The sequence below is a fragment of the Clarias gariepinus genome, chromosome 13, assembly GCF_024256425.1.
Source record: "Clarias gariepinus isolate MV-2021 ecotype Netherlands chromosome 13, CGAR_prim_01v2, whole genome shotgun sequence".
Lineage (NCBI taxonomy): Eukaryota > Metazoa > Chordata > Actinopteri > Siluriformes > Clariidae > Clarias > Clarias gariepinus.
In genome coordinates, this window is record NC_071112.1 from 3,170,337 (window position 1) to 3,183,790 (window position 13,454).

The 13,454-nt window shown below is 37.5% G+C and overlaps 1 protein-coding gene across 11 annotated transcripts in view; it reads left to right on the forward strand.

The window, feature by feature from the left end:
- Positions 1 to 13,454, forward strand: part of smoc1 (SPARC related modular calcium binding 1) — a 69,493-nt gene that overhangs the window by 26,122 nt on the left and 29,917 nt on the right. For 7 of the 11 annotated variants that reach the window (XM_053509991.1, XM_053509994.1, XM_053509989.1 and 4 more), the window contains exons 4-9: positions 1,099 to 1,211; positions 1,543 to 1,642; positions 3,584 to 3,634; positions 4,330 to 4,377; positions 7,331 to 7,420; positions 7,495 to 7,554. In XM_053509991.1, the coding sequence (XP_053365966.1) occupies positions 1,099 to 1,211; positions 1,543 to 1,642; positions 3,584 to 3,634; positions 4,330 to 4,377; positions 7,331 to 7,420; positions 7,495 to 7,554 (462 nt within the window). The remainder of the gene's footprint in view (positions 1 to 1,098; positions 1,212 to 1,542; positions 1,643 to 3,583; positions 3,635 to 4,329; positions 4,378 to 7,330; positions 7,421 to 7,494; positions 7,555 to 13,454) is intronic. The other 4 variants (XM_053509998.1, XM_053509999.1, XM_053509996.1 and 1 more) reach the window with 3 other exon arrangements.

Here is a 13,454-nt window from a genome sequence, read left to right on the forward strand (position 1 = left end):
TCTGCGAATGGCGATGCACACAATCATTCACTAACACCACTTGCGCATTACAGCGGCTGAGAGTTATTGCCACATCCCCCGTACAGGTCTGACCTCGCTCCAAGTCATTTCCAGATGTTTGGAAAAGCTATTAGAGGAGTTCCTGAGAGGCCGGCGTTTTAGACGTGAATCAGACAGGCAGTCCGATCATGGCTCTGGCGTACTGAGAACTTTCTGCCTTGATGGTGTCCAAGCACTAGTGAAACATTAGGATAAATGCATTAGTGTAGTGCGGGAGATTATATAGAGAAATAAAGGAGTTTTTACTTTCAGATCTGTGTTCTGTTATTCTGCACAATTAGAAGTCCCGGTTTGACTTGAACACCTTTCATACATCTGACCTTGAGTTTTTTTTGACCGAGCAAGCAATCCAGGTTTGTGCTTCTGTGTCCACCACTTTTAAGAATGAGTATATGTTTTGCTGTTTACTGTAAATGCATAAGCGTATATATACTTATATATATGATACTTATGCACCAACTCGTGAGCATGTAGAAAACCCAAACAGAGATGTGTTTGTTTAACGGAAAATTACCTGCCATTACAGTACTTGGCTGCAAGCGTTCCAGTACTGTGGTCCAAGTTTTAAGTGTTGTTTATTTGCATGATATGACCCAAAACCAACTTTTTTTTTTTTGTTTGTTTTTTGCCTAATGACTTACATATTGGCACGTATGTTTACGGGGAGTTTCCAAATTAAAACCTCAGCTGTTACATCAATTTACCAAGATTTATAATATTATTTGACTGACTTAGATTTTTTATGATGGTCATTTTACTGCCTGACCTTGGAGAATATATTTATACTGGCATGTATGACCTACACAGACATTTCACCAAACATTCTTTGTGGTGTTTTTTATTTATGATTTTTTCTTCTTCTTCTTACCATATTGCATGTTTTTGTAATTACAGATTACAGACATACAGACTTGTAATGTCACGTATACAGTTGTTTAAATGTGTTCCAGCTGTAAATATTTGTGATTTATTTTTTTTTTGTTTGTTTCTAAGATGTATTAAAACCTAGTGTAAAGTCTAGCTGTGTACGTGTTTCAGACTTCGGCCAGTCAAAGTGCCTTGTGGAGAGGAGCCAGGCTCTGGAAAAAGGCGAGACGACACAGGAGTCCACCTTCATCCCGGAGTGCAACGAAGACGGAACTTTCGCCCAGGTGCGTCAGCGCTCTGGATCACCACGTCCCATACATTACAATCGGCAACACCCCTGTACACAAACAAACGCGTCACACACCAGCACCTTGATCTTGTCTCCAAGGGACACACGGCCTTGCTGCGATTCTCATCAGAAGCAGAATATTCGGAAGATGTTTGGAAAAGTCCAGTCATATATTAATTGGTCACAGCGGGCTTGCCAAATCCAGACAAGCTGTCCTTGAGTAGGATTTATTGTTGAAACTTTCACTTCAGTCCATCTGTCTAGTCGACATCTTAAGTAAGATTTGTGTTAAAGCGTTTCTTTTCTGTGTTTGTGTGGTTTCTCAGGTCCAGTGCCACACACCTACAGGTTACTGCTGGTGCGTGACTGCAGACGGCAAACCCATCAGTGGCTCCTCGGTGCAATACAAGACTCCGGTGTGCTCAGGTACTACTGTCTGTGTGTGTGTGTGTGTGTGAGTGTGTGTGCAAAGCCAGTGTGTTGGTCCATTGTGCTTGACATGATCCTCTACCGTTTATATTTACTGATTTTCCAAAAAAAAAAATTTATTATTACAAACCTATTCAGGCAGAATAAAAGTCTCTATATCATGCCAATTCCTTAATAACTAATCAATAGTGTAAAAGGCATAATATTGGAATAAATATACATATCGATTGCCTGGGCATTGGAAAATGGTCACACACTTTAGGATTATGTTTTTACCGCCTTTAGCTTTCGTTATACACAAAATGTGATGTCCAGTTCCTCGTGCTTCCAGAACCACTTCTTCACAATCTTAGTATTAGTCCTGGAATATACCTCGTGCCATCCGGGAAAAAGAGAAGCTCCAATTTTTTATTTATTTGTTATTATTTTTCATTATTATTTCACAACAAAACTGTACAATGTATGCAAAAAAAAAAACCAACAACAAATACAAGACAAATAACAAAAGACAGTTCTAATGTGACCCATGTACGGTGTGTGTGTTTGCTCGGGGTGATGGGTGGAGGGTCGCCTTACTTTGGAAAGTAAGAAAGGAGCAAAAAGGGGGGGGGGGGGCACAGAAGAAAAAAAAGGGAATGAAGGAAAGCAAGAAGGAGAAAAATTAAACAAGAAAAAACTATTATATCACTGTTATTATTTGCTTTTTAACATTTTTCAACAGCAAAACAGCTTGCCTTCTTAGATTCATTGCTTATGGAAAAGCAAATACGGGATCGCCAATGATGGCTAACCTAAAAAATAAAAAGAAGTAACAGTGGCTGTGTGTGTGCGTGTGTGTGTGTGTGTGTGTGTGGATATGCTGTAAATTTTCAGAACATACAAACATATGGAATTATGACTTTTCTTTCAGTTGTAGTCTGATTTAATTCAGCACTGACATTTATCGCTGCACGTTTTATTGCCGAGGTTGTTTCAGGGTGGATGAATCTGTACATCATAACCTCGAGACCTTTCGTTTGATCCAGGTTCTGCTCTTTATTGGCATTACTCTGATGTTTAACGTCAGCTATCCCTCTGTTTATTTTACACGTCCTCTGTTTGTGCGCTGCGTCTCTGCTTGATGGATGTCGCGGCAAAGTTTCTTGTGCTTTGTCTCTCCTCTGCATCTCATTGCTTCTTTCCACAGCCTTTCTCTTCCAGACCGTATAAAAAAAAAAAAAAAAGTAAAACAAAAAAACAAAAAAACATGCAGTTACTTTCCAAGGAAGATGTATGGAGGGGAACTCAAAGTGAATGGGAATACTTTACTGTAATAGCTATAATTTTCCTGCTAAAGATAACTCCCTGGACGTTTGCCAGAATTAGATTGCAAAATGACTAGAGCACCTGTTTCTAGTCTAGTCTCTTTTTTCTTTTTTTTTCCCCCCCATGTTTTTTTTTTTTTGTTTTTAACACTGCGTAGTTAAGAGATGTCTCACGCTGACTCGAGCGTCTATAAATTCTCCAGGTCGTTTCACATTGTTGATCATCTCACCTATTACGAGGGCAAGTACAATATGTAGCAGATACGTTTTGAACGTATTTACCGTCAAATTATATATTCTGACGCCTTTGAAGGTACAGTAGCAGGCTTGGTATGTATTTATTTATTTATTTATTTATTTATTTATTTTATTCCTAAAGTTAGGGTTAGTAATGGTCTCTACCTGTAGCCCTGCTGTCCTGCATAAGATCCAATAATTTCATTATTGTTTCTTGTGAAGACACCCTGAGAACCGAGCGCTTCTATTCAAGGTTTTGTTCCAGGCAAGATGGCAAATTCTTCCTTGGATATGTCCAGATACTGAAAAGCTGTAACAAAACGAAACTAGATGCATAAAAATATACTGATGAGTCGTAAAAAAAAAAAAAGTGAAATATCTCAAACACGTTTTTTAGGAAACTTCCCTGAATTTATGGGAACTCATGCTGGGACGAGTGGAACAACAGGTAGTACATTTTTCTCAGACTCGTCTTATTCAAATTTATTTCTCCCTTCCTTGGCCATTGGTGTGATTCTAATCCGGGGGCATTTATGCATGCCAACTTCAAATATGTGCATGCACCGAGATTCCTGTCCGTTTATAAATGTAAGTTTTTTTGTTTTTTTTTATGACGTGTCCAATATCTTAATATCAGTATGCACCCCTGAGAGCTCGATCATAGTTTACAGTTTTTTTTTCTTTTCTGTCTGTTTTACAAAACAGTTAATAAAAAATGTTTTGAGAATTTGCAGTTAATCTGTTTGTCAGTTTCGTGCATGAAAACAAATCCTGCGCAAAAATCTGTTCCTCGTTAAATTTCATTAAATTCATTTCATTGTCTGCTCAGTGTCACGTCTGTGTCAAGTTCAAGCCAAGTCACGTTTTCATTTTGTTTTGTTTTTCTTTTTCCCTGACTGTACACTCTTAGGAAAAGTGGATCTCTGAATCATTCTCGTTGTTCCCTATAAAAACTAATTTTAAACGAAAGTAACCAACAATTATCCAATTGACAAAGCCATGAGGAACATTTCTTTTTCCTAAGAATTTACAGTAGTATGTGCATGCTTATTTGGAAATTTGCAAAGGATGTTTAATGCATAATCAAGGAAAATCCTGCATCCGTTCTTTTTTTTTTTTTAATTCTGTACTTTCTTTCTAAAGGTTCAGTAACTGATAAACCTCCAGGACCACCTGGCTCTGGCAGAAAAGGTGAGTTGAGATCTATAGAAACTGATTTTTTTTTTTTTTTTTTTTTTTAAAGATTAAAGTAAAAAATAAATAATTAAATAAAGATAAATACATTATTTACTGTATATATAATAAAAAAGTATTTTCTTTTGCTCATGGACACTTAAGAATAATTATGAACTGAAAAATTGTGACATCTCCTCTCTCACAAATAAAAAAAAAAAGGGTTAACCTTAAAAAATATAACTTAAAAAAAGGTAAAATTATAGACATATATAGTACATTTATTTAATAATTTAGTTTGGGAGTATTTTTTAGGAAACAAATTACAATTAATTAAATTTTTTTTATCTAATTCTAATTCTAATTTTAATCTAATTTCAAATTAGTGGTTAGCACTGTCGTCTTGCACCTCCAGGATCCGGGTTCGATTCCCGCCTCTGGGTCTGTGTATGGAGTTTACATGTTCTCCCCATATGTTCTGGGTTTCTTTCAGGTGCTCCAGTTTCCTCCCACAGTCCACAAATATACAGATTAGGCTAATTGGTGTTCCCAAATTGCCTGTAGTGAGTGTGTACTGTATGTCTGTGTCCTATAATGGATTGGCAGTCCATCCAGGGCCTCATGCCCTAAGTCTCCTGGGATAAGCACCAAGCCCCCTGCAACCCTGTGTACAGGATAAAGCGGTATAGATGATGAGTGAGTGATTTAAAAAGTGGTATATCGGACATAAGCTTTTGCAGTTATTGCCTATGAATTTTAGAGGATGGCTTTTGTTCCAGTGTCTCTTTCCTCTAGGCTGGAATATAGCAGGAAAAACACTTTCCTCTTTTATCCTTTCTTGTTCGTTTATGTGGCTCCAGTCATCTCGCGCTACAGTTTCTTTTCTACAACTATTCCACAAGAAGCAACTTACTGTATTTGTTTCGATCTTGACTCCAGGCTTGAGTTTATGTAAGTAGGTGCTTGGCTCCTCTGGGGCCATAAACAATGAAAACATATTCAGTGTTGTTAGCTTTTCCAGGCAGTGTAAGGTCTTAGTGCTGATCAAAGCCTTGGAATCAATGTTCTCGCCCCTTTTCTTGCCACGACACACAGTGAAATCTCAAACCATTCATCCAGAGTTTACCGGCAGCCCAAACACTCTGGAAACCTAGACTGTTCTTTACAGGCCCTGGGGACGGAATAGTGGGGTGAAATCATGGCTAGAGGTTTTCTGCATAACGGAAGAAAGGAGTTTACTGTAAATCTTACTTATAGTTTATTCCTAGATCTTACTTTTTTGCATTATATTACGTACATTAGGGCATACTGTCAGAAATCCAGCTGTGGCTGAGAGATCATTAAACACATTCAGCTAATTGTTCTGTTCATGATGATTAGGACCTTAACCCTAACTCCTCGGGTTATCTATATCAATCTCATAATTTCAGCTTTAAAGAACATAAGTACGTTTGCCATTTGGAGAAAAGCCTCAGGCCTCGTCTACACATATAAAGATTTTTATCCCTGTTTAAAAAAAAAAAAAAAAAAAAAACTAATCCCATTCACACAGGATGCAGTAGTAAATCCTGGCCTCCTGGGAACCTAAGCAGGCCCTTCCTCCCCACCCTGAGACTCATGAATCACAAAGCATGCAAAATACACTGCATATCTTACCATGTTGCACATACATTATGAGTATTTGGGAAATGACAGCGCTATTAATTAACCGAATCATCAAAACGTTTACGAGCATGCATATTAAGTGGTACAGAAAAGAACTGACAATAAAATGTAAAAACTTTAATAGGGTGTTATGCAAAATCACTGCATGCAGTACAGTTTGTACGCCAGAGAGGTAGATTCGGTAGTAAAACATGTATCATATTTTGACTCACAAAGTTGTAAAATAAATATAATAATATAATATTATATTAAATAATATAACCACATTGCAAACAAGTGACAACCTGATCACCAGCAATGGATACAGCGTTGTCATGATAAAGTCTTGGGAGATTCATAATACAAAAAATATTGCAGTGGGTATGCACAGGCACTTTTGGCATGCAAGGAACATCCATCAACAAACAAACAATCATATATTTTCCCAGTCCATGTTAAAAAGTCCATGTTTTTTTTTTAATGTCGGTTTTCTGGGCATGCAATATGCATGTCTAAAATATATATAACTGGTGATTTTCTATTGTATTTGACCGCATTATTTTTTCTTGGGCAAAAATAATTTTAAGTAAAGCTTATGTAAGCGTTATTGTTCAAGACTATTTTTATTTTTTTAAATATGGCAACCGATCAAGTGTGAGCCTTCCAGTCAGCTAAGGGCAAATCTTACATAAACAGTCTTGCAGAGGTAGTCAGATGGGAATTATTGAGTAAGTTTGTAAATGTACGGTTATATACAGTATATTGCAACACTCAATTTCAGTATGTATGTTAATACTTTAGTTATTGGAACGTAATGTATAGTGCACTTTTAGATTTTCAAATCAGACCGTTGTGTATATATATCTTTTTTTTTTTCATAAGTGAGAATGTTGCATGAATTGAGAGGTGAGCTTCTAGAATGGGGTACATTTAGCTACCTCAACTAATTTCAGTTTAAATCATGACCTTGTGTGTGACCCACCCTCCTACACCAGCTGATTATTGCATTAGCATGACTCCCTTGCATGTGCTCGATGGGGCCCAAAATGCAGAGGGCTGAATGCAATGCCACAAATCTGGGTAAGTACTGTAGGACACTACAGTCATGATAAGCTTGATATGTATACTGTATAACTAGATGATAGAGAAACCAACAGTTTTAAAGTATTACTAATATTCTTTCATTGTAATATTTCTCTCTATCTATTCTTTCTGTACCTCTTACTTTGAATTCTTTCTGTACCCTGTGCTCTTGGCCGGGCCATGTGCAAATCCCAACCATTCAACAGTTCTGGAGAGTAGATTGTATTAACCTCAATAATGGTAGTCTCTTTCCGGTTCTTTCTCACCCTGAACCCAGATGATGGCTCCAAACCCACACCCACAATGGAGACGTACATCGTCCCCGATGGTGAAGGTAGGTCGACTTCAGAAAATAGGATTATAAGTGTTATCTTGGATTATTTATGTGAGATCTCCTGTTTTCCACAGAGATCACGGCACCCACACTGCGAGACAAGCAGAACCGCTCCATCAGCAGCAGAAGGCCAGGTGGGAGTACACACTTTGTTTCAAGCATTATTATACAATGGTTAGTTCCGACCAAGTAACCTGCTGGGACGAGAGGCGTCCCATAGCCGGTTTCACTGTTAGGCAAATATAACGTCAGACGCACGACAACATATAACTTTATTCACCATGCAATTATTTACTTAACAAAAATTAATTAAAAAAAACATAATAATAAATTGCAGGCAATATTATATAATAATATAATTACAGTAAAAAGTCCCCCATGATGCAATAACTTGTAGATCTACAGCTGCGATAAGTTGAAGTAATCGTTTCTGTATGACTTTCTCTCACTTCACTTTGGTCCATTCTTCTTTAGAGCTTAAATTCATTGATGTTTTTAATCATTCGCTTATGCACAGCCCTCTCAAGGTCCTGCCACAGCATTTCAGTGAGGTTGAGGTCTGAACATCAACTAGGCCATTCCAATACCTCGATTCTTTTATTTTTTAGCCATTCTGATGTAGATTTGTTGGGGTGTCTCGGATCATTGTCCTGTTTTGATCAAGGGCTCAACAGTGGTAGCTTGGTGGAGGTGAGGACCTTCTGGTCAGCAGTCCAATGTTAAAAAATAATTAAATACATGACAATCATGCTTAAAATTTCGGATGCCATAATCCTAAAAACCATCCTAAGCAGGGTGAATCGTTCTATTTTAGTTGTTATTATGGTGGCCTTGACTAAAACTTTATTGCCTCAACTGGAACACCTTAAGGTTACAGACAGCCTGTCATTGAGCTTTCTCATTGATAAGCTGGAGAGCTACAGTACGATAAAGGACAATCACAATGTTCAACACAATAGTCACTCTGGCTGTTTTATGCCTTAGAATCAAAGACAAGAATTTGTGAAGCTACATGCTAAACTCACCATATTGTAAGACAAGTCGCCATAATGAATCCATACCCCAGCTTCCCATGAAATCCCAATGGAGAGAGCTTGTTTACAAGTGGGAAGAAAATCACTCTATTTCAAGAACTGAAAGCTCTTTTTAACATAACTGATAGACGATATTAAGAGGATCCAGAGGCAGGACTCCAACACGTGGCCAACACACTTTGTTTTTCATCATGTATTATAACACAGAGTTGTTGCACATCATCACGAAAAGAAATATCACAGTTGAGGAAATGTTTGAAAGCATTAGGCATGCAGCTTCAATTATATCTGATGTATCCAGGGGCCCTGATGGGTGTCTTCTGTGGCAAGCAGGCAAAACTCCACTTACTGAAACAGGCAGAAGAGTTTCTTCATTCTGTTTAAAATACCAGTGGCAGAACGAAAACCTGTGCACCCGACACCACTGGATTTTAGGGCACCTGTGTAGTTCCTTTGCTTTTTGATTAGTAACATGAATAGATAGGCAGTTCAATGTTTTGTTAGCAAAACAATATAATTAACCGGCATCTTTAAACTCCAATCGATTTAACTAAATTCATCAAATATGATTATTTTTATCCATGCATATTTTCTCACACATTTCCATAATTTTCTTTTGATTCTGTAAAGCTTCTTTGTGACAACAATTGTTGTTCAAATTTGCTATAAATTTAAAATTTTATTGAATTGAACTAAACACCACATATACAGTATCGTGAATTTTTTTGCATGAAAGTCTCAGCTGAGATCGGACAGCATGCAGTTCATAATTTTCAGATAAAACATTATAAATTGTTTCTCCAAAAACCTAGTCTCATACTGTGTATTGGAGGAACCCCATACCCCATATTCATAATTTCTATAAGGGAATAAATTCAGACTGGAATACTATTTGACCTAACTTAAGGATAATCGTAAAAAAAAAAAAGAAAGAAGGAAAAAAAAGTGGGTGTTGGGGGGGGGTATGAACTTATTTATTTAAATGTATAAATAGGGCATGAGCTGAACCATGGCTCTGAAACACAATGGATAGACTTTCCATTCCTTCCATTGTATCAGTGCAATTGTAATGTTACTGGAACTTGCCATTTCTGGAATAGCGGTAAAATCTGAAAATTTTGGGAAAGTACAGTGTATCATTAGTATTGCCAGAAAACCTTTAGGGGAAAAAGTCTTGTCTATTTTTATTATGTGGTGACAGATCATTTACTTTCATACCTACTCAGAAGGAGGTAGAATTCACTGGCCTAATGTCAGCAGAAAATACTTTTCCTTTCTTGGGCTTTGTCCCATTTATCCTAGGGGGTCACCACATTGGATCATTTGATCCACATAGTTTTGGCACAGGTTTTACACCAGATGCTCTTCTTGTCACAACGTTCCCACTTCCTCACCGGGATTGGGACTGGCACTGCATGCAGTGGGTGGGTTATAAGGGGCATAGTACAAGGTCTCGAACCCCTGACCCTCTGCTTACAACCCAAAGCCTCAATGTTTTATTAAGGTGGAAATTGAACTAGAAATGGCTTTTATTTTATTAGGATTAGTATCATTAGAACAAACCACAGATATGATGAGACCAAATTGGTCATGGTAATGACAGGGACAAGGGGACAGGGGTAATGACAGGGACAAGGGGACAGGGGTAATGACAGGGACTGCCTTGATTCTGAAAGACATAACCAGTGACTACTGAAATGAACTTTGTAACTTACCCTGTATGCTTTTTATTTTTATTTTTCCCATTTCATTAAAATAAGTAAAAAAATAATAATAATAATTTAAAAATAATTTCTTTAAACATGTTTTTTGTCAGGATTATCATTAGCAAGGCATGTGAACCTTTTGCCCAAAAATCATAATCTATGAAGCTCTACCTTGTATAGAAAGGAGGATTTCCAAAAATTTCATATTAAAGTTTTTTTTTTTTTTTTTTTGCCAGTGCATTCAAGTGACGCCGGTTACACAATGTCTTGTTTTAGATTCAGTGTAAAACATTTCCAGGAGTGGGAAACCTAACTCCACTTGAACTATGGCGCCTGTCTTTCTCTTTCTCATGGCTCTCCTCGGAGTAATTTGTTTAGTACGTCTTTTCTGCAGTTTCCTTCAGATGAATACGGCCGCCTCTGGGCATGCCTAGTCAGCTCCACGAGGCCGGGGGAGTTTCACGCCTTGGCAAGGGGAAGCGCATAAGAGTGGATTGGATTATAGTCTGGGAGATTCATGATTAAGAGCAGAAGTGTATAGACATTATTGATGCATGTGTGTGTGAGTAAAGTATTTGCATGGGTTATTCCAGTAGCACGTTAAAACTGTTTTGAGACATGGCTGTGGGATAACTGTGTTTTTTCGCACACATCACTTACAGATGGAAAAAAAAAAAAAAAAAAACGTTGTTTATCCTCTCGTCTGCTATGAAACACTTTGTGGCATTTTGTGGTACAGCAAACACTCTGTGGGTGTGGGATAAAAACTGATTCGTGTTGACAGCTGTTTGGGATCATTTCAAGGATCCTCCTGTTTCTGATTAGTATTTGATGTTTTGAGAAGATGAGTAAACCATCGGTCCACTCTCTGGCAATGTGGTGGTAGTTTTGGGGCAGTTGACAGAGGCTGTTGAGCTGGCTTAAACATCTAGCTTTTTTTATACTTGACAGCCCAGGGCCATGTTGCGGTTTACAAGAGAGACAGTAATGTTGGAACTGATATTCCATCTACATGAAAGAATTATCAAGCCATGAGATGTGTACTTAGAAAGGTCCGGTTTTGAATTGCAAATAATCTGCAATGTATTTTTGTATTGTGCTCTTACTGTATTACAGTACAAATTAGGAACGACAATGTATTTTCTATAAATACATTGTAATTTAAAGCCCTCTACACATTGTGGCTTTTTTTTACAATGTAATGATTTACTATATTTTGTAATTTTTGCAAGTTTCAATAAATAATAATTCTGTCTTTTTAAATCAAGGCCTGTAATAGAATTTCCTGTAAATGAATATTAAAAACATGTTGACAATTAATGAAGACTTCAAGCACAGTACATTGATGAGACTCTTAGCCGCAGTGAAACATCGAATGGTGTAAACAATTTAAAGAAGGCCGTGTGTGAGAAACTTGTGTAACGCCTGGTCTTTAAAAATTGATTAACAACTTGTGGCCATCTTGCGGAAGAAACAGATCTGTTTGTGGGAAATGAACACACCAGGAACTCATTATTGTGAGTTATTGCCACACAGTCCTGACTTCGCTCCTTGCTTGATTTTCACATGGTTTAGGAGTTCCTGGGGGGCCAGAGCTTCAGACGTGAAGCAGGCGGTCGGATCATGGCTCCGTCATACTGAGAAAACTTTCTACGTTAATGGTGGACAAAAGCAAATGATTGAGTTCAGAAGTCTGTATTGTAGTTTATTTGCAGCTTTCCTTAATTATTGTAGAATTGACGTAAGTAGAAGACATAAATTATCACATATGTTTATAGTTTTATACACATAGTAATCTCACATTGCATATATCCTGGCAACTTTGTCCTGCCCTATTGTGAGGACTGACACTTATTTTCTAATGATTGAGAACTACTGTCTGTCAAAGCAGAGGCTTGGGCAGAGGCAATTGCAGATTAGCATTTGATAAAAAAAAAAAAAAAATGTAAACGGTTCAAATATATGCAATGACCAGTAGGTAGTCATAAAGTCAAAAACGGGCAAAAGTCAGAGAATGAGCAAAAAAGAGGATCAAAAAAGATCAAAAAGGGCAAAAACCAGAAAAGAAACAAAGACCAAGAAGACAGAAAGATGACTTAGATGAATAGCTACAGCTGGTTTAGTGCGGAAATATTGCACTGTTGCTGTTGGTGTTCTGTATGAAAGGAATAGAAGCAGAAGCATGGGTCATTGTTGACTTGCTTTTAATTTAGGCGTAGCGGTAGTGACAGAGGCGCCGATAATGTCACCCCATTGTGGAACAGGAGTCTGACATAATAAGGAGTGTACGGGTGCGACACACCATTCAGAGGTCTCAACAACCGTAAAATGTTACCTTCTAACCCGCATATACCTTTAATTAGATCAGACCACGGATATCTTTTATTAAGTAGATCAGGTCACAAATATTATCTACTGAGTATATCAGATATACCCCATCCACTCAATTAGTGTCAATGAACAGAAATATCTGTTTCAGAATACATTTGGCAGCACTGGGCTGATTCTAGTCTAGTAAGATGTGAAAAAAAAAATTATTTCTGACTAATCTCGACGTTTGCGTTGTGATTGCTTGCAAGAATTTGGCTTCATCTATAATTGGTTAGGTCTATATAAAAGCTCTGAAATATGAGCCAATCCAAGAGCGCAAAGCCATGACTAAAAGGCAGCTAAGTAAAGAGCCTGTTCAGTAAAAAATGTCACTAAACTGGGGGTACACTGAGCTCTGAGAAGAGTGCTGCATATCTTAAATGTGCATGGATAGCACCTTAACACTTAGTTCACCCATCCTTGTTGTTTTAAATGGTATGTGCCATGTATTTCTGACACATGTGGTAAACGTCACACTGGATGCCAACAAGCTTGTGGTAAATGCTATTCCTCTCTAATAGAGAAAAGATATGTGCTGCTTAAAAGCAAACCAAGAGTTGGCTTTGTGCAGAATTCGTGGTTTCAGTTTTAATGTTATCGCTTTTACGGTGCAATTTCTGTGTAGAAAGGGCTGTAGTTTCTAATGGCAATGCTTATACAGTCATGTTTCAAAGTACTGTACACCATTTTTAATCTTACTGTTTGTGTTTTTGTGTGAAATCAATAAAAAAAATCATCTGATTATAGCAGGTCTTAGTATTAGGCAAATACAACCTCAGATGAATAACAACATATATCTGTAACTTATTTTACCAGAATGAAACCAAAAAGTGAAAAAAAAAAAAACATGCGGGCAATAATAAGTGCCCCCATGATTCAATAGCTTGTAGATCCACCGTTAGCAACACATACCTGGAAGTAATC